Source organism: Chaetura pelagica, unplaced genomic scaffold (assembly GCF_000747805.2).
Source record: "Chaetura pelagica isolate M959 unplaced genomic scaffold, ChaPel_1.0 scaffold47, whole genome shotgun sequence".
Classification (NCBI taxonomy): domain Eukaryota; kingdom Metazoa; phylum Chordata; class Aves; order Apodiformes; family Apodidae; genus Chaetura; species Chaetura pelagica.
In genome coordinates this window covers 2483438-2509352 of record NW_009954140.1, presented here as the reverse complement: position 1 = coordinate 2509352, position 25915 = coordinate 2483438, and the positions used below count along the sequence as shown (strand labels likewise).

Below are 25915 nucleotides of genomic sequence, written 5' to 3'. Positions count from 1 at the left end.
GCAGCAGGGACAGGCTTACTGCAAGGATTACAAGCTGCCTCTGATGGGAGTGCACTTGTACCAGAGCGGCCAGGTGCATTTTTTAATGCAGACAAATGTGCAGACACATGCACATACAAACCTTGCAAATTCTGTCATACATACACAAATGAAGCACAATTCCAGCTCTGGATACTTCTATAGTATTTCTGGTGAGCATGTAGGGTGTTTCTAAAAGTCAGGTGGGTTGTGAAATCTGCCCTCACTCTCTGCCCTAAACAAAAGACCCTGTATTTAAATATTGCTGACATCCTAGATACACGGTATCAGTTTAGACATTATCATTTATCTATAGCGTGCATATTACACAATTCCATGAGCTTTGTAATCAGTTACCTCAAGAAATGTTATAGCATCTCTCTGAAAAAGGAAAGGGCAAAAATGCTCCTTTCAAACAGGGGAAAGGAGACACTGCATCCTGCCAGTGCAGCAGCAACGGGCAACATCTCCTGTACCAACCCAGATCCTGCCTCATTTCATTTCCCCTGGTTGAAGATGCTCTCACCACTGCAGATCTGCTCCTTCACCAAACACCAGATGTCCCTGGTGCCAACACTAAGCTCACCCAAGGTGAATGCTGTTCACTAATGCAAAGCCTGAACAAGCCATGCACACAACCAAACATTACCACCCAGAGCACAAAGAACTATTGCCCTCTAAGATATTTCTACACTCCCATTGCACTCCCACCTCTACCAGTCTATGCAGGCTGACTCCCTGTTCCCTCACAATCCTTCAAATGACCAGAACTCCACTGAGGGCAACAAAGTTAAGAAGGGAGTCTAAAATGCCAGGCAGAAAAGCCAGTGTTTCCTTGTCCAGCACTTTACCTTAGGCAACTCCTGGCACTTGGTATCTTTTTATTCAATCAAGTTTTGCCAGTAGTACAAGCCAGGAACCTGTCTTCATTAGTTTACTGGCTAATGGCCATCACATCCATGTGGGGCTGGAAGTCGTGACCCAAGATAACAGCATGGGCTGTACTGGACTTGCCACTGCTCTTCCTGCAGGAGGACAGTACGTGGCCTCACATTACATGGCTCTCCAAGCTCCTCTCCCCATGTGTGCACAGCACTTCAGCTGTGCATCCTTCTGCCAAATGTGTTTAGGGTGTTATTTTTATGCACTAAATTCCTTGCAATCAGAGGCAGGTCAAATAAGCACAGCAATCTGAACATCATGTGCCCAGCAGCCAACTCATCCTCACATCAGCAAGCTTCACAGCTGTCACAACATCCAGAGACAGAGCTGGTCAGAGACTGTGATGCAGAAGGAATCAGCCAAGGAGGAAGCCTGCACCACCAGCTGTCCAGGCCACGCCAAGGTAAAGCACCTTGCTGCTCAGCATCAGGAGCCAGATGCCTTTGTTGCCAGTCTCTGTATTATTTAAACACTCTGTGCTCACAACAGCACCCAAATTCTCCCAGCAGTGAAGTGGCTGGGCTGTTTAATGTGCTTAGCTTTGTTCTCAGTGGGGGCTGATGATTGCCAAGTATTTTGGAAAGAACTTGGCCCCTCTATTTAAGTTGCTGAAATGAGAGCTCTTGAGCATTAAGCTCTTTTGGAAATCCAGCTGTAGAACTCAACAGTGGTGGATGGAAGCTGGGAACAATGGTTAATGGAAACTTCCCCTCATACCACCCTAGTGATGTGTCTCAACCATGATCTGGAGAGACCACAACTATGTCAACTCTGGCCTTTAGTCTGGAGACTTTCCCACTTGTAGAGCTCCACTGAAGCAACACCAAATATGCCAGGACAGACACAGCTCCAGGTGTCTCCAGGCAATGAAATTAGCAGGTTTTGACAACCCCAGCAATTACAGCTGCCCCAGCATCTTGCCTTTGCTAATGCTCTTGGTGGTGTTCTGGAAGACATTAGCAATAGTGGAAAATTTTCCAGAAAGAAGGACTTGAAAGAAAGTTGGCTGTTCTAACCCTTCCAGGCCTCCTCCTCCCAGCAGAGGCTGCCAGTGAGGAAGTCCAATGTAATGGCAATATTTTCAGTGTGGTTCCCTTGTTCAAAGAGAAATGGACTTAGGCCAGTCACTTGTCTCATCTAGGTCACCAAGCAGCTGGTAAAAAGCACAATAAGAGTTTTATATACCTAAAAAAACCAAAATGCTGATCTGCTGATCAAGTGGCAGAGCACTGGAACAGGCTGCCCAGAGAGGTTGTGGAGTCTCCTTCGCTGGAGACATTCAAAACCCACCTGGACACCTTCCTGTGTGATGTGCTCTAGGTACAGATGTGCTCTGGCAGTGGGGCTGGACTAGATGATGTTTCGAGGTCCCTTCCAACCCCTAAGATTCTGTGTGTGGGTAGCTCAATCATTGTATCCTGATTCTTAATTTCTCCCTTTTGAAATATCCCTCCTACCAGCTGTGCCCAGGAGAGGTAAAGCAGAAATAACCTCTTCAACTGCACCACTGCTCGACAGACTTCTCATTTGTATTGCAAGAGATTTCCAATTATGTGGAACTCAATTTTGAATCATTCAACTCCCATAGAAATGTGCCTGGATTTTCAGAAAATCTCCATTCTAGCAGCCCTTCCAGGCTTTTCATCAGCTCAACAGCTGGCTGGAGAACAGCAACAAGAAAAAAAAAAGAAGAAAAAAAAAGGGAGGGGAAATGTTTTAATCAAAATATTTTCCTCTATTTTTTACACATATGTTGGAGGGAAAGAAAAGAGGAGTTTCTCATTCAATGTATTCGTATCCCAGAGACAAAATGTGTTTGCTAATAAATTTTCCTTATACAAACTAAAGGCACTGTGGGTATGTCATGGTACTGCAGTTAAATTGACATAATCCTCATCCAGAGCTGCTCCAGAGGACCCCACTGCTCTGCTGATAGGCTTTCCAAATTGTCTATATTCTTGGTGCCTGGCCAGTTATTTGAGATAGTTCTCCGAGTCCAAATCACAGCCTGTCCCAGACTAATCTGTCATCTATTTCTGCATTAACCCCTCCAGCCTCCAGGAAAAGCTCCCTCAATGCAGAACACAAGGCAGTGTGCAAGAGTCGAGACAGGCAAAAATCCCCACAAACAGAAAAGTAAAAGGAGTATTCTGAAGGCCAAGATTTATCGAAGGACAGTCTCGTCAGATTATAATTCCTCAGTTACAATATAAACATCATCTAATTTCTCTACTATTAGTATTTTAGTGTCTTCCAGAAACTGAAACAATTACATGGATAGTAAGACCACAATCTCTACGAACACTAAAAGGAATGACAAGCCACACTGTATGATCTTTGAGCCCTCACGGGGCAGGACAAAACCAACCACTCTCTGCCAGGGGGTAAAGACACTTCACCACTGGATGTATTTATGCAAGCAGTTACTACAAGAGTATTTATTTTCTTCCAAAGCAGGAGATTAGGGTATTTTGACCAGGGCTCTAACCTGGCACAGACATTCCTCTACCTCTTAACTTACACAATCTCAGTGCTGTTGAACATGGGGTGACTGCAAACACTTACTGTGGAAAGAAGGATCTTACCTCAGTGCAACCACAACATATTCACTGCTAACATACACTAAAAGAACTGGCCCATAGAAGTGTTTTTCAAACATGTACTTTTAAAAGATAGCAGCATTGTTTACAAATCTTGTGTATTTAATTATAAAAGAATTGTCATTTCCCCTAAGCATGGTGTGCCTCCCGCTCTGGGCCTCTACAGTATTATTACAGGCAGGACTGGTAGTCTTACTAAGATTGTCTGACACTTCCCATTAGAGGATGCTGTCTTCAGTTCCTTAGACCTTTGCCAGATTTCAACCATTCTGTTTGGATTTGTATGCTCCAATTATATTTCTGCCAAAAGAGTCCTACAGTTTCCAAAAAAAAGTTCAGAAAACATACTTTGTTTTGAATCTGTTAAAAATTTCTGGCAAATTTTTCACTGAACTGGAAGAGAGGGCAGCTCCTGCATCAATTCATTTTCCCTTTATTTTACCTTCTTAAAAATCTACTGTGTGCAAGCTAAGGCTAGTAAGTGATTAGGACTCACAGCTGAGAGGAGATGAAGAAGGTGAAGAAGGTGAAGAAAAGGGGGACTGGAAGTCAAAGAAGAGAGGGGGAGAGCCTGGAACAGGAAGGCTACTTCAGCAAAGGCTGGGATGAACACATTCAGTAGAAGAGCATCCTTGAAGGCAGCAGGGCAGGAGAAAGCCTGTGCTGATGGTACATGCACAGCTCCAGACTCCTGATTCCCACAGATCCCCTGCCATCAGCAAACAGTGAAGGGAGCTGGCAAAGGGCCCTGTCCCCCTTCAGCTCCTTGCAGCCAGAGTAAGTTGTCCTCCCCTCCTCAGCCCAAGTTGCAGGATGCTCTGGGTCACTGTCAGGTCCATTCCCACTAATCTCCAGTGTGCCTGTGCAGGGTTGGCGCATGAGAAAATTCGTGTTATCTTTACAATCTGTTTTTAAAATGACAAGACTCTCATGAAAGGCAGTGCTTCTTCCTCTTTGCAGGTGAAGACAAAGACACAGACATTTTAAATCTAGAGTATGCAGCCAGCCTCTCAGCTTAACTAACATTTTAGTCATTTCACATCTCATTGCCTTCTGTCATAGGTTGGGGGCTGAACACTGACACCAGTGAGGGTCACCCAAGGTACCCAACTGTGCTCCTCACAAAAAGGGAAACAAACACACAGTGTGACAAGCTCACATAAGCAAGTTATTTGCTCAGAATTCTGCTGAAACTTGATGGCAAAATTGTCTTCTGTTCTTCCTGCCAGATTTTCCCTTCTCCTGCTGCTGTTCCTCACATCCTCTCACATCTGCAGTGAATGAGGTCAAAATACAAGATCCTACAGACAACAGCTTCCTTCCTGATACATCCCTGATTCAACCTAGAGCTGGTCTGACCTCTGCATTCAAAACATCTACAAGACTTTTCTGTAAGATCCATACCCTGAAAACCTTACCCCCCATGTAGCCTGTGTGAAGGCAGTACTCAGCTCAGTAAGGCCCCATTTCTAAAAGCTACCAGGAAATCAAACTTTTCCTCGAAAACTAGCCCCTCCAAGATGCCTGAAGGTAATTGTTCCTGTTCTGAACATTCCCCTTGCAGAAGCACTACACACATGAACTGTGTGTACCTGCTCCTAGAACAGTGCACAGGGATTTTAAAATTCTTGAAAAGCATGAAATTCACAGGCCCTCTTAAATGCCTGATTTTTTGTAGGATGCTACTTTCCTTACAAAGATAGACCAAGGTGGCATTCAGTGGGGACAGAGCCTGAAGAGAAGCTGTAGGGAAGAACATTCAGGCAGGTTATTTCACTTCAATTTACACCTGGCTTAGAAGCACATTTCACTTCAAGATGCTGATATTCTCGGTGCATGGCAGCTTCATACCATCTTTTGGCCTGTGTGTATTTGCATTAATTGGTCATTCACATATAGTAGGGGTCCTCAAAAAGTACAATTCTTCTTTCTTTTCTCACAGGGAAAGTTCCAGAGAAACATCAGAATTGTCAGGAGACAAAAAGATCCATTTGTCTTTCCTTGGACAATTATATTCCCAGCTTTAATAAACCAAGCTCAAACAGTAGATTTTAGATAAAACCAGTGCTTTAGATAACAGCCTCACATGTCATCCATAAATACACATGCACGTGGAACACCACTTAAAACAAAGACAACACTTGTCCTCAAGATGGGTTCATGCCACTGCCAACGTGCTCTGCAAGACTTCAGATCAACTAAGCTCCTCTCACATTGTTCTATTTATTTGGCTAATGAACATCCATGACAGTACACTCTCAGCCAGTAAACAGGTCTTGCAAAAAGCCACCGTGTAATTCTGACAGCATCTGCCACCCATGACTCATGTATCTATTACCCAGTTCTGGTACCCAAGCCCATCTTGCTTGGGCGTGTTATCTAAACACAGGTGAGTGAGATTTCAACTGGCATGGAAAACAGGCACGTTTCCTCTAGCTCCCAATCAGTAGCTAATGGCAAGCCTGTGAGACACACAACAGATGATATCAGCTGCTCTCTGAATATATCCCTTAAGAAAAAGGGGTCACTGGGCAGAGTTACAAGAACTTGAAAATCTTGCCTTCTCTTTTGATCTGTTGTGGACACGTGAATCTGAACTCTCTCTTGAGGCAGGGTTTTAATTTACTTTTTAATTTTTTGGTTCACTAAAAGTATGTGACAAAACTAAACTGATGCTTTTATAGAGAATGATTTTAAGAAAAATAATTCCATTTTAAGAAGTAGAGATGCCAGAATGAGGACACACTGCTCCCATAACCTTCTAGGTAAGCCTCCGTATATTTCTGTTTTTCTTCGACTCAAATTAGGACCCTCTAACATGTTTTGGAAAAAAAGTAAAACAGCAAAACCCCAAAACTTGTATTTGGTTTGTGACAGCCCAGTAACTGCAAAGGTCTAATTTACTTTTACATACTAGTTTTATTCCCAATGAGCACACATGAAAAAAGCACAAGGATGTGTGGTTTTATCTTTTTCTCTACCTATATATTTCTCTTCATTTACAAAGCATATAAATGCATCACTCCCGGGTAGTCTGGAAAATGGGTCAGAGAAGGAAAGGAGCGTGTAACTGCAGCTCAGGGAAAATTCCAGGAAAACAGTGTTGCATGCAGAGGTTCCCTGTGTGTCCCTAGCTGCTTCTTCACAGCCGCTGCGAAATACGGGGTTTTGTGGCACATCAAACACAGAAAAAACCAAGAACTAGAAAAAGCAACTCTGCTTAAAAGAAATGATGACACTAAACACTGGGCAAGACACCGTCTTATAAATTCACGTCGAAGCTTAAGAGAGTCACATGGTACCAGAGAGTGGCAAGAACCTTCTGTGCTGAGAAGTCTCCAAAGCCGAATTCATGCCTGCAGGGATTTCTATACCTAAAAACTGCAGACACAGAAAAAAATCTCAAGGAAAAGTGACCAGAAAAAGCATCACACACCAAAATTATGTTTTTTTCTTTTAAAAATAGCAGCAGTGAAAACATTGGCAATGGAGTATTTCTTAAGGAAATCCTGGATTCCTAATACCTATTTTCCTTCTTGTGACCTCCTCTGTGAACCGTCCATGGCCCTGAACTGACTCTCTGAACACACTACGTATGCATGTTTTGAATACAACCAGTATGCAGGGCATGTAAAGATTTTGAACTATGTAGAAAATTAAATTAAAATGCCCCAGGACACAAAAGTCAAACAGATTTTCATCTATTGAGCAGTGCATTATCGTGATTCCTTCGGGAGGCATGTCAACAAAACGGATTAGTGAAACCCAGCTTGACTGCCATTTTTTTCAAATTCTTTTCCCTAATTCACAAGTAACAGAGATTTTACTTTTGACATCACACACAGCATGGCTCTCTGCTGCTAATCAATGATAAAAGTATCACCAATAAATGAAATATATTAAAAATTAAAATATCAATACCTTGAGGCCAACATGAACAGGGAAATGACTTACCAATTCCCTGCATATAGGAGATTTAGACATACATCTGCATGTCATAAATATGCATAAATGTAGAGGACCCTGTACAGTGAAATAATTAAGAGCAAGCCAGCAGCAGCCTCATTTACAGTAACTGTATTTTTAATACAATCTTTCTCTTCCATAACCATAGCTCCAAATTTCAAAATTAGTTGAACCTAACATACAAAATAACTTTCAAACAATGCCTTGGCACTGAAATGTTGTGTTAAGGAAGACCCTTCTACCCCCTTTGAATACAGTAAATTCTGCTCAATACTTGACAGCAGCCAGAGAACGAGCTCAGCATCACTCTGTTTAAAAACAGGCAAACTATCACTGGTATGAAAAATCACTATTTCAGGGTTATCTGAGAAGGATGACACCTTCAGTCTCTGCAATACTTAACAGTTTATATTGAATACAACAGTGCTTTACTAAAACTAGCTACTCACAGAAATAAATTGACTGGTCTGGCTTCTTTTTGCCAGTGGCAGTCATCCCATTCTCTATAGGGGATGCCCGTGAGACAGCTTAGGTCTTACAGTATTTTGTTGTCCAAACAGAGAGCATTTGCAGGGAGGACAGGACAAAACACAATCCTTTGTGTTAATTTTTCTCTTACACACCAGGTCACGCACAGACAAAGACACTGCAGGTTTCACTGTTCCTACAGAACTCCCATTATGTGGCCCTGTCAAACGCAGGATCGGGTCTGCAGAAGTTGGCTGTGCAGAAAAAGGTGTTTCTGTGCCCAGAAGAAAGGAGAAACACTGGAGAGTTGGAAAGCACTGCAAGCTGAGGGCAGCAACAATTCATAGGCTTGGAAAATGATGTGGGCTTTACCTTTTACACTCCTATTAACTCTGATTTTCATGAGGTAGGTGGTGTTGCTACAGCAACTGTCATATCACATCATTTCTGCTGTCTCTGTCACAGAGATCATCTTATTTTATCTTAAACTCAGATACACTGTTTTTCTTCTTCTGTTCTAAAGTCCTCTATATTTTGGAAAAAAAAAAAATCACATGAAATAGAGTTGTGCCGTAGAAATGATATTTTTTAAAAATGTAGCAAAGCTTACAGAACATTTTTATTTGTTCTCCTTTTACCAATGCAGAAGGAATAAAGAAAATGACTCTGACTAGATATATGGTGCTCCAGAGATTCAGAAATAAATTAAGAGCTGGTCTCATGATAAAGATGCTTCATGCCACCTTTAATGTGTTATTTCTACAGAAGTTAACCCTGTGTTCTGGTGCACTTCACCAGAAGTAACTAATCTAGTCACAGGTGAAAAAAGAAAATCTTACTTCCTCATGCCCAGGCCATTTATGTACATACTTTCCACACAATTCACACCCAGCTTAGAGGATGCTGCCTATCCACCCCACACAACCTGCCATTCAACTCATGTACCTCACTCACTTGACCTACAGCCTGGAAAACACATCTACCGAAGCAGAAGTCCCAACCCATCTTTCCCTGTATCAGAAAGTTTGTCCTAGCTGCTAGGGATGAAGTGGTCACCTGGCTTTGCAACTCTCTTACTCAGTAACCCAGAAACTCTACCTCCTTTGCCTCCATTTTGCTAGATAAGGTCTTAAAGGACTCAATGCACAAGCAAAACTCAATAAAATCCTGATGACAGAAAGGCTCTATTAAAATTTTGTTATTAACATGCATTCCAACTCATGCACTCACAGACCTTCTCTTAAAATAAAAACAAAACAATATGGAACAGCAGTAAATACTCAGTTACACCCTCAGGCTACTCAAGAAACTAGAGCAAGCCCTGTCTATAGTCAAAGGGTACTGCATGGACGATTCAGCTGCTAGCACAGCTCAAGCTACAGGATCAAGCTCTGCCACAGCCTAAGATGGGAAGTACTTGTATCTGCTTCTTCCTAAACATTTCCAGTTACTTTCAAAACAATCAACACAGTCACCAAATTACACTTCATTTCTACAAGACAGGTCCTGGGCAGATGGAAATCTACCTAAATGGATCCTACCTATGGGCAAGAACTCTGCCTTGTGTACCCAGTTAAAAGTTATGCACACAGTTAAGATACCAAGTGGCCTTTCAGGTCTTCCAATGACTTGGCAAGCTTAATTTCAGTGCAGTCATTTTCTAGCCCAGTTTCCTAAAGAAATGAGTTTCATGCAATCATGCTGTCCACATGTCTGTCTAGCCTCCTCCCAACAATTTTTGAAACTGTTGCTCAATTTCACATCCATTTGGCAGAGAGGTATCCACATGTATTACTAACAAGCTTTGTGAGAACAATGTAAATGAAAGAAGCTCTTAACTCCCTGGCTGAAGAAAGGCTGCAGGAGCCTCCTTACACATCAGAAATCCCACAGATCCTGCTGCTCAGGGAACCCATTCCTTAGGGCAGGTAGTTGGAAGGAAAAAAGAAAAGTATTCTCCAAGGTATTATTTCTTATGGCAGTCAGGACAGTCACTTAATCCTCTTGTTTTCTACTGGAATTGAGAATATCTTTTCACCTTATCCCACCCATTCATTTACTATTTCCAGTAATCGTGAGCAAAACTCTTTGTTTGACAACTGCAGTGTCACTTGACAATCACTCTGAATTCCACAAACATGTCTGGTATTGATAGCCATTAAAATAATTATGCACATGCCCTGTCTTAAAAATCAATGTAGATGTAGAAGACAATCAGATGTGAACAGCCCAGCTGTCTGGTATCATCTGAGCATTTATTTATTCTTATAATATGCAGTGAAAACCAGAGCTCTACTAGAAAGAGCTTTTTTTATATTATCCACAGCACTTCTTATGCAAGTGATTTAAGCCTTCCAACTAAGACACAGTAGGGAGTCTTTGGGAAACAACAAATTTGCTCTGGCAGCAACACAACATTCATTACTGGGTTTGGGATGGGGAGGGGTTTGATTGGAGGGGGAGATTTTTTTTTTTTAAAGGAGTTTGTTAAAACACAAGACAATACACTAGGTGAAGGAGGCTGGTAGGACTCAGCTAAGAATGAGAGTGCTCTAGATTTATGCTGGAAACCACACGTCTCTGCCCACTGGAGAGATCCACTCTAACACAGAGATCACTATTTGCAAGATCGGAGACCCACTCCAACCCTCTTCCTTCTTACTTTGCTGTTAGTTCAGTGTCACGAACGTCCACAATTGCTGAAGCTTGGAGAAGAATGGGTTAAACTTAGGAAAATAAAGAGGCAAGAGAATTGCCTTTCCTCTTTCTGCTTAACTGGGTAATTGGTTAGCAGGAACTCGCTTGATGAGTTTCAGCAGCTCCTAGAGATCAGGGAAGGCTGTTTCCAAGAGTGGCTAAAGCTGACAACTCTATAAACATCTTTGCGCCAAACCAACAGGGTACCCCTTGCTAAGGTTGTTTTTTTTGAGAACTAGAATTTCCAGAGGGCAATGAAGCAGTTTGTTTACCAAAGATCCATCCAAACCCGGTAAAAGCAGGGAACCGAACTATTTTAGGCAGAGTATTTTACAGTTGCTATATACATAAAACTGCCTCGTGGTCAGCATAATTAATAATATTTTAAAAATGTTTAAGTGAATGAGGAAATACTCAACAGTTCTCAATGCAATTGAGAGAGCAAAATAGTAAGATTCAAAACAATAAATAACAGGTTCTGACCTAGTAATTTAAGGGGCTAAGAAAATTAATAGTCCTGAAGGTTCATGTGAAAAATCAAAGGGTTTCTGGATTTGTAGAATCTTCTAGGCTTATCACTTGATACCATTTATCTATAATGCCAAGATGTTACTGCAGTAGTTAGTGATTTTGAGTCCAGTTGCCTAAAAAGAAAGTACATGAGGGTTGATCTTCATACAAGGATTATCTTGCACTATATCAGATGTGTGTGCAAGCATTGAGTTAAAAAAAAATAATAAAAATTACAAACCCTGGTAAAAATCTTGCTAAACATTCAAATCAGTCACAACTGTCTAATCACCAAAGCAGCAGCTATAGCCATCAGTACAAAATACTGGAAAATATTTACTTTGCACTGTCCATATTATCATCTTAATTTCTATTTACTGACCTTGATGTTTCAATTAACCAAACACTGCAACTGAAAAATGTACATTCATACACACTGGGGTCTAACACAAGAACCAAGCTCTCCCTTCCTGAAGCTCTGTCAGTCAACTGCAGGCAAGAGTCTCCCTCCCTTCCCACCAGGTTCTCTCTGAGGATGCAGGGAAGACTTAAGAGAAGGCAACTGTAAATTTACATCCTAAAGAACAACGTACAGATTAGGGAAAAGTATTTCAGCTTTTGTCAGTACTCATCTGCTCAGACACAGCTCAAAGAGTCTGAGAAAGTTACTGCAAAAACAGACTTCCAGACTCAGCACTGTCCACATAAAACAAACCAACCAACCATCACCAACAACCCTATTTCAAGAGAGGTGTCCCTTCATAAAAAAGCAGGAACTGCTCCTCAAATACTACTACTGCTTGTGCTTATGTTCTGTATCCCCTCCCCAGGGATTATGTCTTTTGGTACCATTTTTTCATACATGGGTGCCCTCAGAGATGCTGGGGTCTAGAACCCAGAGCCAACTTTCCAAAACAGGCTGTATTTTGAAAAGCCCATTTTTGTTTTACAGAGAAATACATAAATTTGCATCATAAAGCATTTATGCCCCCAAACCCAAACCCTCCCATACAGTTTAAAAAAATCAAACCCAGTTTTATTTTCCTACATGAGTCAGGCTGCACACAAAACATTTCAGAGGAAGGCAAGCTTGGGGTGGGGAACAGAGTTGAGGTAAGAAACTCAGAGGAAAACCTGCTCTTCTAACAGCACACTCCTGTTTTCCCAAGACATTTGCTAATATTTTCATTTTAAAACTAGAGGAAAGCCACCCTCTTCCCCCCAAAAGAATTCTTAAAGATTATAAAGACACACAAGGACACACATTATTATTTTAACAATTATTGCTATTTTCAGAGCTCCAGCACAGCTACTTCCTTCCATAATTGGACTTCAATCAAACCCTAGTGAAGCTTTTGATCTTGGAAAGAGTAACAACATAGCTCCGTTATCGGCACACAGGGGGGCAAAGAGTAGGATAACCAGAATTCTTCAATAAAAGAAAGTTAATTGCTTTGACTTACATTTATCAAAGGTCATGGCTACAAGTAGAGTGCACATACATAACGGTGCACACTGAGAAATCTTGTATAGAGTGTCCAAAGTAAGCATTGGGATTATACTATCTGTGTGCATTAAAAAAAAAAAAAAGAAAAAAAGAAAAAAGCAGCAAAACAATGCTAGATTACTATCCAAATATACCCCAGTGGATGTCCTGCCAAACAGCAAATATGTGGCTGTAAGCTCCAAACTGAAATAAAAGCTTGGCCAGAAGCCCAGACCTTCACTGTATTTTGCTCAGCTAGCCATAGTCTGGCAGAACAGAGTGAGCACATTCTCAGCCACGTGATGAAGAAGTCTGTCGGGCCAAGCTGATTTCCTTGTGGTGGTTAAATGTGATCTTCAGACTGTACACACCAGCGGCTCCGGGCAAACGTGAGAAAGCTGGAAACAACAAGCCATGGGCTATTGCATGAAGGACAGCCCAGAAAGCAGCCAGGGCTTTGCTTAAGCACTGGTGCTGGCAGTGCTGTATTTTAACAAGGTGTTGACAGGGTTTGTAGAGCTGAGCACATTTGGCAATGGTGCTGAGCACTAGGATTTCACCTGGATTTTCACAGCAGTTATACACCATCAGCTCCTTCAAGAATGGAGACCCTGAAAGGACCTGATTCAGAAAAAGCACTGGAAGTTCTTCATTGTAGAGGATTATGAGGGCTTTCCATCAGTGGCTCAAAAATGTGTAACACTGAATGACTTCATATTCCATATTTCGGAGAATTAAAAGTACTCAGCCTCTCAGGATGTGGCCTAGTACAGGAAGGGCCATCCCACTCTGCTGGTGGATACATCCCCTATGTCTCAGATTTTGCTGACACTACTTAAAACAGGCACCAAGAAGCACTACTGAACACAGAGTAACATTCGTGGCCTGAGACAGAATTTGGCTAAAGGATAAAATCTGAAAAAACATGCAGGGTCTAATGGGATAAAAGCTACCCTCATGATACTATATTTTCTCAGTAGTGATAATAATGTTTTAAAATAACTGACTTAGGCAAACGGCATCCCTGGTCAGCATCAGAGGTGCACGTGACTCTTGAGAGTATGTTACATGTAGAAGCAGACAGAAAAACCCTCCAAATGCAAGACCTCAAAAGTACATCCCTGCTACAGATAAGAGCAACTCAGATGAAACAGTCATGAGAGTATCTAAGAAATGTGAGATATGTTTACTTTTTAACAGCAATAAATTGATTACCTAGACACATGCAGCAACTGGTGAAACCAGAGAGATCACGAGAGTTGACAATTACACCTCCAGTTCTTTTCCTTCTATTTGCCTAATGATTTCTTTTCACGTGTTCAGAACAGCTTCCAGACAGAAACTACCACAATTTCCAACAATGACTTTAGCCATGTCGCACTGAGAAAACTGAACAGATAAGAAGAGTTTGAAAAAGTGTTTCCTAAACCTGGTGATGAGACCAGTCCAACAGAAAGATCAGCCTTTCTGAGAGCCGCCATGTGATTACAGATGCATGAATGTCAGGTCTCAAGAGTCTGGACAATCCATGCCCTGTTTTTTTAAGTGCTGAGACAACAACAGCTATGGTGTATCAAGTAAACACCCAAACCGCAGCTGTCCAACTTTTGTAACTGTCTTGTGGCTTAACCTCTTCAAAAAGTTGACATGCAGGTTAACTTTTAATATGCTGCACTCTTTACTAATTCTCTCATTCACAAGGTCAACCTCCTGATCCATTTCACTCTATTTGTGTTACTCACAAAAACTAGCTCAACACCGGGCTACTTCCACCACAGAAAAACCTTCATCTAAGGAGCAAGCCCCACTGTTTTTCTCTAAGAGAATTAGAGAAAGGTGGTGTAACAACAAATGGCTAAGGAACATAACAGAATCTTGGTATCTAACCTTACCTGTTCTTTATGTTTTTCTCTTCCAAGAGAAGAATCTTCACTACAGGCAGAGGAATTAATTATTCATTTTTCAGCGTACATGTATTTATACGGAGGGCATAGACAGCTGGTGACAAAAGGCCATACTATAGTCAGTCCCTGTGACTAACCTACTTGGGTGGCTGCGGCCCCCGGAGAAGTCTGGAAATGGAGAGTGGGAATTTAAACAATGGTGCTTTCCAAAGTCTGCCCACTCTTTACTGTCTTCAGAGCAGTGATCGCCCAGCTTAACAGGGCTCCGACTCCAACCACTTATATTGAGCTGCCTAGTCACACTGCCTCAGCTGGAACTCAGTCATTACTCCACCCTCACTCTGTGGTAAGCAGAGAGAACAGGGCTACTCCGTGGGGTAGCCCAACATATAAAATAGATACATGAAATTCAATTATCTCAGGATGTATGCAACACAAAAAATATCCACTGAACAAACATATGCTGGTGTGAAAATTTTACTTTGCCATCCATATGCTGCCATGCTGTCCTGCAAACAGCAGCGAGGTCACCACTTGCAGCTACTGCAGATCTGCACCAATTTTTTACTCATCTGAAGTTTAGCTTACTTGTCTGAAGAGTTTTTAAAAAAGCAAAACAAAACAAAAAAAAAAGAGCAACAACATTTTCCAGCAATCTTTATCTAACTTAATCCTGACAGAGCAGGAAGAAACTCTTGAGTGTCTGTTCATGCTAAAGACACTTCATACAGCTAAGCCATTGCCAGGCCAAGGGGACTTTCAGGCCTCAGATAAGTGTTCCCTTACCACAAAGGGTATCAAAACTTCCTGGTGTTGTGCTGGAAACATAACATAAAGGAGGTTGTAGCAGATCCCTAAATGCCCTAACAAGTATGGGTGTTCAGGCAATGGGATGCTAAAGGAGCAAGGGAATCCACCCAGCACTGCTGCATTACCCTGCATGTTGTGTCATTACAGCTTTACCCCGACACACCCATATTTGCAGCACACAATGTACTGTACAATTCACAATGCCAAGAAAACTCAATATATCTAATCTGGCAGAAAAACAAAGTCGTGTCAGGTTAATCCAATTCTTAAATTGCACAACTTTGAAAAGCCAACAGGAAAACAAATCTTCCCCTAGCTTGTACTTCCCCCCAGTCCTCCTCCCATCATACATACCCTGCCACGACCTATTTTTCTTCTTTGATCCCTCAACATTTTTAGCTCACTCTCACTCTCCCCTTTCTCATTCACTTCTAACCTATCTCCACCCCAGACCCCAGTGGCAGAGTGGAAAGTTATGCTGATTAGAGCAAGCCACAAAAGGCAGCTTTGTGAGCAGCGCCCCAGCCAAAAGGCGCTGTGAAGAATGAATGGCAAGACACATACACAGGGTCACCTGGACACTTGCCCACATGTGACACTGCAATAATTCTGATAACAGCCCTCAGATTTGAAGTTGGCTGACTGTAAGGTTGACTCAAATGGAGCAGCAGCACTGAAGTGCTTCTGTGGCCCAAGAGGAACAGGATACAGCAAGATTGCATAAAAGTTCAAGAAAGCTTTAGGTAAAATAATTGTGCTCAACTTTGGAGATGACTGACATCTTTCCCCTGCCTTGGTTTAGTGCTCTCCAGATCTTGCCTAAAAACCTTACCTATCTTCTGTTTTTAAATGAAACCCTGGGGGTCTCATAATCACAAGACTCCAGGAGCTGAGGATTTTAAAAGAATAATGGTGGAAAAAAGTTTGGGACACCCTCCCTCAACACACACTAAACCAATTAAATCGGTTTCTTGCAGATCAGTTTCTCAAAGTTAATCAACATCTCATGGTGCCTCAAGGGTGTCAGCTTTCCCAGAAGCATCTCACACACATCAGACATTTTAAAGGTCTTATGTAAATTCTCTGATGTAGAAAATGCACATATATATTACAGCTCTTCCTGCTCAATAACATATTCCTTTCCTAGCCACTCATCTATTTTCATGAAATTTTAGGAATGCAATTATTCAGAATCACAATTTCCTTGCCACATTTGGTAAAAATCAGCAAATATAATAAAAAATCATGAAGTAGGAACATGCAAAAGACCACATACACCTAGCATGACTGCATATGGCTTGTTTTTATAGGAAATGAGGCCAAAAAAAGAGAAAATACCTCAGTGCTCACCTATCAGTCAGCAACAGAGCTGCAAGAGTTACACACGTAAAATGGCCAAATATCCCACACTGCAACAAGGGGCCACAGGGATTACAGACGTCACTAACATCTATATTTCCACTATGCAGCACAAAGAGAGAACAGTGGTATGTCTGATTGCTGCAGGGTTCTTCACATTAAGTCAGTTTAACCCTTGCTGTTTTGATGAGAAACAGCATTTGGTTTTGACTGCTTAGCTCCTACTTATTAAGCATTAGAAGCTAAGAACACAGCTCTTGTTTAAACAGACTTCTTGAGTAGGACTCACTTCCAAATGTTGAAATAGTGAGTTTTTAAAATGACTGAATTGCTTTAAGTCACTTCCTCTCAGTGCAGTCCTCTCACTTTGAGCCTGTGTTTTACATTCTGCAGCCCTGAGTAACATACTCTTATACAAGAAGGTTTAGTCCCATTATTTCTGTAATTTTGCTGTCCTAAAAAACCCAACTGCTCCACCAGAATTCTGCCAGAGTATTTTGTGTTCACAAGTTTCAGATTATTTTTCCTTCAGTTTTTCAGAAAGCAATCTACAGTTTCCTTCCTTGTCTCCTTAAAATCTCAAGTTACAGGCAGAGCCTACCAAGACTGCATTTCTGTTTTGAGTCCTTGCATCTGTACCATGACTGCTAAATTACTGGGTCACCTCAAATATAGCTATGTTCACATAAAAAAATTAAGTAAAGAACCTTGCAAGTGTTTTTTTTTTTAAAAAATTAAAATCCAATAATTGCCACACAAAATAATGGATCTTGCTATGGATGGAGAACCCTATTTATTTATTTAAGGAGTACCAACCAGTTCTGCAATGAATTACTTAATCTTTGACCTATTGTCCACTGCCATGTTCCAGAACAAAGAATTCATAGCCAGCTGAGCTCCCTAAGGCTAACTGGAAAATAATTTATTTTTTTTTTAAAAAGCCATTCTCCACACTCAACAAATCTTTTACAAGTTATCTATTTTGCCTCTGCTTATATAATTACATACCTAAGGATAACATTTTGATACAGATGAATCACTAGTGAACTAGTGCTAGTTCACTCTAGCATCTGCCTGTGATAAATGCATGCTAATACATCAATCTGTGCATCCCTGTCAAATTTTGTTTCAGTAATAATCTAGGTTTGTGTTCCAGTTAATAAGAACCTGAGTTTTCTAGGACCCTAACACAATTTGAATTTTTAATGCCCTCCTACAAACAGCCACATATCAAAACACAAGGTAAGAGCTTCAAGATCCTCAGTGTCTGTTTTTATTAAATGGCAAATAATTTGAACAAGACAATACTATCAGCAAGATGAAGAGCTAAAGCTGCTTTCTCAGTTAAACAGGGAACCCCACAGCAAGAGCATGCCACATCAGAGAAGCTAAGCAATGGTGTTGGATGGTGTGCAATGAAAATCTGGGCCAAATTTAGCCCTGGCAAGAGCCAGTTCAGAGAATGGGACAGGGAAGTCTAACTACAACAGTTTTGAGCATGTCAGAAATGTGAGAAGTTGGAACAAAAACCTGTATTCCTTTAAAACTTGATGGATAGCACCTCAATTATGCCAAGCTGAAGTGCTATAGAGAGCCCAGGTAGAAAAGAAAGCAAATGAAAAAAAAACTACTCAAATGAAATGTTGCAACATGTGCTGCCTTACCAACCTGTGGTAGCTCTACCCACATTAGCCCTGAAGCTCTCAGGACCAAATTCAGCTTTGTTATAAATAGACAGCTTCTTCAATCCCATGTATTCATTAAAAAAGCCATACAAGCTACAAAATGTTTATGTGTTCATTTTCACACTTGTGCGTTTTACATTTATTTTTTTTATACAGACATACAACTTATACCATTAGAGCAGACTTCACATTCAATTTTTTCTTCAGAGCTTTCATTATCTACCTAACGTAGAACATATCAAACCAGTTTTTTATTGAATGCAACTTCATTGAACTCTTTTCTGATGAATCTTCTGTGTAATTCAGAAAAAATACTGAAAATGTATTTTATTTGTTATGAAAGTCAGACTTGCAGAAAAGGAAACTTACGATTATGTTTTTGTGATATAAATACTAAATAGCTCCAACTAAATAGTTGGAACTGCCAGCCAACCAATCTTCTTATTTCCTAATGCCCTAAAATGTCCTGTTTACCAATGATGACTATGTCCTTCCACCCTGAGAAAACTACAGTGATACAACAAGAATTGTTACCCCTCTGAAAAAAACCTCAAATATTCAAAAGGATGAATTGTAAGAGAGAGAGAGAGAGAGAATGGTAACATTTTACTGCTCCACCTAAGAGTTGATGGAGAACAGTAAACAAGCTGCTTGCCTGCTGAGCAATACTGAAATCAGTAACACCATGTGAAGACTAAAGTACTCATTGCTGAGATTAATTGGGCAGAATCTGGCCACTGCCAGCTCCCACAACTGCCAGTCTGCTGGCATATAAATAGGTAGAGATTGAACACTTTAATGGGCTTCCTAGTAGCTTTATCTAATATAATGTCAATAATATCAATATAATGTTATATCAATATAATATAATGTTAATAATATCATTGTCTTCTTCATGTACATCTTGTGATGAGGTCTTCACTCTTAACTAGAACACACTGCTCTATGAAATACTTCAGCGTGTACTTGCTTCTTAAAAATCAGATCACTGCACTAGAGAATCATTCAATCAATCTCTGGTACACTTAGAGATGAGAAGCAAGGCTCCAAAAAAGACACTGTACTTTTTCTAGGTAATTTCAACAAGTTTGACACTGAGATATCTTTGAAATTTATTTCTAGGAGAAAAATCAAAGTCTACTTGTTCCCTCTGTGTATCCTCTTCCCACCACCAGATAGCCCTTGTTTAAGTAGCTCTATTTGTGTGGAAAGCACTACTTCTGATAGGAACTGGAGAGTCAGGCCAGATATATTTTTAAAGCATCGCATAAAACCCAAGGTGTTTCATGCTGTTTACTGTTTGAACTCTGAATTAAATTCAAGTTGTTTCACGCCATCAGGCAATTATTTAACCAATAATCAACATGCAACAGTTAATATTAAAAGTAGATCCCTTTAAGGAGACAGTGTTCTTGCTCCCAGCATTCAGGCTTGTGCATTCAGCACTTCCCCCATCATCATCTGACAGGCTATTTTTGATATTTGCCCGAGTATCTTTGCATCTTGCTTTGATGCAGAACGCAGCGCAGCGCGGCTGTGGCAGCCGGGCAGGCACAGGGAGCGCCGCGTGTCCCCGCACATGGTCCCGCAGGCACCGCCAGCCCAGCCTCACGTGAGAGTCAATGTGCACAGCAGCTCTTCCCACCGGCCGCTCATTCCCAGGGCCTCACGTGGGAGAACAAAGGTCAGGAAATTCCCTGCTCCTCCTGGTGCTGGAGGGTTTAGTCCTTCGGCTCTGAGAGAAGGGGGCTCACGCTGTGGCTCACCCACCAGCCACTGGCTGCTCGTAAAGAGCGATTAGAGCTTAGGAGAGGATTCCGCATACAAGCTGGCTGCTGGGAATGCTGCTCTTCACGCTACAAAGGCTGTGCTCCTGCTGGAAGAGGAGGTCACATTAAGAAACACAGGGGAAGGACGGCTGCAATCAAGGGAGTGTTGCACGCACACCCTTCTGTGGGCTGGCCCCTTCACCAAGTCATCCCCAGCATGCAGCCGAGAGGCTGGATGGAGCAAGAACAAACCTCTCCCAGCTGGTTGCCGTGCCTATCACAAACAACAGCTACAAGAAAATGCCAAAACCCACCCAATCACACCGGGTGTCAATCACTATTGTTCAGGATCTGTGCAAGAAGGACGAGGTAATGGGCACTGGGCTCTACAGGAAGTACCTCAGCTGAATAAATAAAAAAAACCCCACCCCTGTAACATTTAATAAAATCTGTGTGTTATTGGGTGGCAGGTATAAGAACACTTCAAATGGAAACTGTTTTAAGCCTTTTGATTACAGTACCCCTAAGTATTTTATTTTTTTAAAACTGAAAGTGAAGATTTGCAGATACTGTGTATTTCCACAGATTACAAAGCCTGTTTTTCTTTTTTTTCTTTCCTTAAATAATCTTTGGCAGATCCTTTGCAAGTAGTCCAAGGCACCCAGCCATCCAAGGCAACACAGACTGAAAACCACTGTCACAGGAACGCAAAGAATGAGGGATTTTTTATTTTTTTTTCCCCAAAGCCTCTGACAGCCCTATTCTCCTTAAGGAGCATGGCAGTAACAAAACATGGGCTATAACTGTGTCAGCAGGATCCCTGTGACACAGCACTGGCTCAAAAGTCTTGGTGGTAAACGAAATTCAGATCTAGGCGACAAAAAACCCCAAACCTTCTAATTAGGGTCTTCCAGCACACTTAGCTGATGTTTCTGACCTCTAATTCACTCTGAACCCTTTACAGTAGCTGCCCCATTCTCCCAATTCAGGGCTTCACAGGGAAAAGAGCCAAATAAAAGCAACTACCAACTGCAAAATATGAACCTCCCTTTACATACAAACAGCTACAAATACTCCCCATTCCCCTAAAGGACTCTGCAGTTAAATGGAAATTTATGTCCCACCAAAAAAACTGGCAAAAGACAACCCAAGGTCTGCAAGAGATTAAGAACCAGAAAAAAAAATGTGTTTGCAGTAACAAGTAACTTTAAAAGCTGGCTTTACAGAATATGTTTTTCTGAGGGAGACTGACTTCAACCAGCTAAACAGCATCCAACACAGGCAAAGGAAAGTTTTAGATGTGCCTACATCTTACAATTAATGACGGTCTCCAATGCTAAAATAAATCAAAACTCCCATCTTGCAACAGCCATTATCCTGTGTCCCTCCTCTTGCAAAGAAAACCTATATTTGCTACCTGTACATTCCCCATATAGGAACTGATGGGAAAATAGGTACTTGCTTTATTCTTTGCTATGGTCAGGAGAACACATGATAAACTGGTGAGCCTTAATATTTTTCCATCAACCAGACATTCCAACTGGAAACACAGAATTAAGGTAAATGTGTATGCAACCTTTTTTTGTTGCTATTTTTTTACCTTTAAACAAGAAAATCAGTGAGGATTTTGTAATGCCACATTTGCCATCAAGGTCAGGTTTGCTTTGCTGAGCCTGATGACAGTTCCCAGAGAACACCAACGCAGGGTTCCAGATCTCTTCCAGAGATGGTATAAAATGTCTATTTGGGCAACACCATTAGCTTCTCAAGACAGCTAAAGGCTTGCATTTCATCACACGCACAACATGAAATCTTCTTACAGCACTCTGCCCCAGCCCCTTGAGCCTGAGGCACACCCTGCAGGTACATGTGCTACTCAGGGTGCTCCACGTGCAGGTGTACACCCTCCCTGGACACAGGACACACAGGCACAGGAGTCCTGAGCAGCTGCACGTGATCTGCTGGTGCTAAATGCTGCAGGGCCACTTCAAGCAGGGACATTAAGCAGTACAGGACTTGACCCTTCCTTCAGCCAGAGTCCACAAGCTCAAACATGCCTCCATTACCAGACAAAATTCAGAGGACATAACAGCAAAACGTTTTTAGAATTACTATCCTCTAAAAAAAAAAAAATAATCAGTTTTCCTAAAAATAACATCACATAGTTTTAATTTTTATTGAAACCGTATACTTTATACTATGGGCTGTTTTAGGGGTTGTTTAATTTCTGACAATGACTGCATACTGACTGTGGCAGCTCAGACCAATTAAAAAACCACACCTTTCTTCATGTAGTTTAAAAAATTTACTTTAAATGTCTTAAGGCTCCATTAGAATTATTTTAACAGTCACCTCCGGACTTTTGTATTTCAAAGCAGTAAATTTCCCTTGGCACTTTCATTACAACCTTAATTGCTTATTTTTCTTCTTATGAAAATGTGGGGTTTTAACCACATACTCTTATTTTAAACTTTGCTCAAATGCTAAACTCTAATATGATCTTCTCTTATAAAAAGATTGTCAAAGTAAGATTTTTTTACATTACGATACATTGAAATTTCAACAACCTGGTGGTAACACTGCTGCAAAGTCATAATACCTATCTGTAATAACGGAGAGAAAAATATTACTTTCAAAAATTGAGATGGGCTCCCTTTAACAAACAAAAAAAAAGGCTTTAGAAGAAAATTGTATTATTCTTAAGGCAAGATGGCACAGGGAAAAAGTATCTGCAACTTTACATGTTTAATCCTACCCCAAGAGAAAGGACTTCTTTTCCTACTTTAAAAAAAAAATTGAAGAGACTTTCTAGTGCAAAAAGTTTGGGAGCCTGAGCTGCAAACTGCTGAGGAAAATCTCAAACAAATCAATGAGTTGAAAAGTCAGGCAGACAGCTGATTACAAATAAATTCTGACAGGTGATCGTTAAAAAGCTGGCTCATAACCAGGCTCCTCTGAAAAGCAGAATGAGGACAGATTATCTGCTTTTAATTTTATGTATGCATATGCTACAGAAAATGGGGTAGCATATATGCACTATTTTTAAAAACTGGCTCAGAAAAAGGTGTGGGTTTTTTTATATTCCGCTCTTGCCAATTCCAAATGTATTTTCACTTTGGAAAACCTTACAAGTTATTTGTTAACTATGAAATACCTTGGAACTGAAATACAAAAGAAAGTTAAATCTGCACAAAGTAAAAGTAAGTAAATGAAATCCACAACCAAACACACACTTCCGACTCAAGGCCAAAGAAACTGCTGGCAGGTTTAGGCTGTTTTTTGGGGGGGTGTTTAATTTATTTTTAATGATAAAGAAACACTGCAGAATTTTGAGACTACTTCGTTCTGCTCCACCACTTTTGTCCTTTTTATTTATTTTGCCTCCTTATCAGATGATTCTGACAATGACTTCACACGCTGAGCGTGGCAAACGATCAAGCAGAAGGCAGAGGAGTGGTTTCCTGCTCCAAACAGCACACTTTGCTCTAGCAAAACTTGTGTGAGCAGAAAAGCACAAGAAGTCAGCCACCCTTGGTCTTTTTTTTCTTTAAGAAAAAAAAAAGAAGGGCAAAGCCCTGTATTTTCCAAACTTCAGTGTTGACACTCTTCCACTGACTGTGATCTCAGCCATGCTGGTGTCAAGCCAGAACACTCATTCTGGATTCATACCAGTGTCTCCGAAGGGATGATTCCAAGTGCTAACACACAGTCAGAAGACTTCCACTGACATCAGATGGGTTTGAACCATGCATTACAACCAGAACCTGGCCTTCACCATGTTTTCTTTGCCTACAGATAAAGTGACTATAGATGTATTTCATCAACTCAGGTCAGCACTACACTCAGTCTATGCTAATTTAAGCAATATTATAATGTAGTTCCAAAATTTAGCTCCTGCCACATGTACTGTGGCAAGTTTTACTTTGCTCAGTGGAGAATAAGCTTATGGCCGACACTTCAAACCGGAAAGATTCCTTTTTAGTTTTCACTTCAAAATAATCACCCAATCCTGTGTTTTCACATTAAATACTGGTCAAAGGAACATTCTCTTTCATAGTCCTTCTCCCTCCTCATTTCATACCATGGCACCTGCACATCACTATTCCATCTGTGGGCTTTTTTTACCTGCTAAAAGCTGTGCGACCAACGAGGAAAAGACTAGAAGCAAGTTTCCTTGGAATTCCCACAGCTTCCTTACTTAAGTTAAGTAACATGCCTGCTACAGCAACTCAGCAATAACTACACCTATTATTTTTATATTTTAGAGTGTGAATTACTTCAATCATATTGGCCCTGTCTAAGCTGCCTGTTAATCATATGGGGAGAAGCAATGATTTACACTGGAGAGGGCTGATGCCAAAATCCAGGGGAAGTTCTGAGGGCTGATTTACCTGGTCTGACTGGGCTCTGCATGCAGTTCTGCGACACCATGCCTGGATGGACTGAAGTAGAAGCCCTGCTGCTGAGGTCCATGACAGAAGGTGATGCTGAGGTAGCTTGCTGGAGACCTGACTGGTGTGGGCTATGCTCATGCTGGTTTGGGCTGGGTGGAATGCCATTTTCTGAGAGGAATTCTTCCAGGTCCATGTATTCCAACTGGAAAGTGTCTCCATCGTATGGCAGTGTCTTGTCCCATAATGTTGGACCCAAGAAAGCTGACTGAGGGACTGTGGTACTGGTGCTGTCATCATCTAACTTCTTCTCTTTGTCTTTTTCTTTACCGAATGCTTAAACAAAACACATAATAAAGATTTAAGAGCTAAATAATTAAAATATTAGCTACTACTATTTCAGTTATTTCTGCTGTACTCAGTTGTAACAAAAAATGCTCAAAATAACTCTCTTGATTCACTATTTGGTACAGAATTGAAGGGTTGTGGCATCCGAGCTCCTCTGCTGGGCCCAACCACATATATGAGATTTTCCTCTATTTTTAGACAACAATTCCACTGCATTAATGATTTTGAATGTCAGCTTCAATAAATACTCAACACACTTAAAAGTGAGCATTGAAGTTAAAGCAAACTGGAAGATGTTGCTGTATTCTCTTGAAAAGGAACAGTCTTAATCTCAAATCCCTGCCATATATTATTCTGTCAGACTTCTAGACTAAGGTCCCAGTCTTGTTAGTCTTTACACGGTTCAGTACTTCTTCATGTTACCAACTGATAACAGCAGTGAAGCCTGACATTTTGATGGCAGAAGTGCCAATGAAAAATTCAAAGGTAGAAGCAAAGCCAAGAAAAAGTTGAAGTGATGCTTCCCAATCATTTATTTCTACAACATCTAGTGATTTCACTACACGATTTTGAAGGGAAACACCCGATTTCTCTACAAGATTTGCAAGAATATTAACTACAAAAATAAGGCTTTCCATCAACAACCGCACCTTCTTAACATTTTATTTTTAACCACATCCAACAGCCCCAGTAAAACCCTGTGATCTGCTTTGCCATGAAACTCGGGAAAGCTACGGACACAAAGTCTTGGCTCTGGAAAAACCTTTCACAGGTTTCTGTTTTTAACGTGCACTCGACTCCTTAGAAATAGAAGATGCAACTACACCCGTACTGCTTATCTTTCCAAACAAGCTGAAACTTTCTCCTTTTAAAAGTGCCTTTTCTATTACCGGGACGGTTTGTAACGGACGGGCAGGACGGGGCCGCCCCAGGACCTGCCTCAGGCCGGGAAGGAGCCCCTG

General features: G+C 41.1%; 1 protein-coding gene across 1 annotated transcript in view; it reads right to left on the bottom strand.

Annotated features, from left to right (window-relative positions):
* Positions 1-25915, bottom strand: part of HLF (hepatic leukemia factor) — a 35326-nt gene that overhangs the window by 5260 nt on the left and 4151 nt on the right. Inside the window, exon 2 of the mRNA XM_010002764.1 lies at positions 24606-24941. Within this exon, the coding sequence (XP_010001066.1) occupies positions 24606-24941 (336 nt within the window). The remainder of the gene's footprint in view (positions 1-24605; positions 24942-25915) is intronic.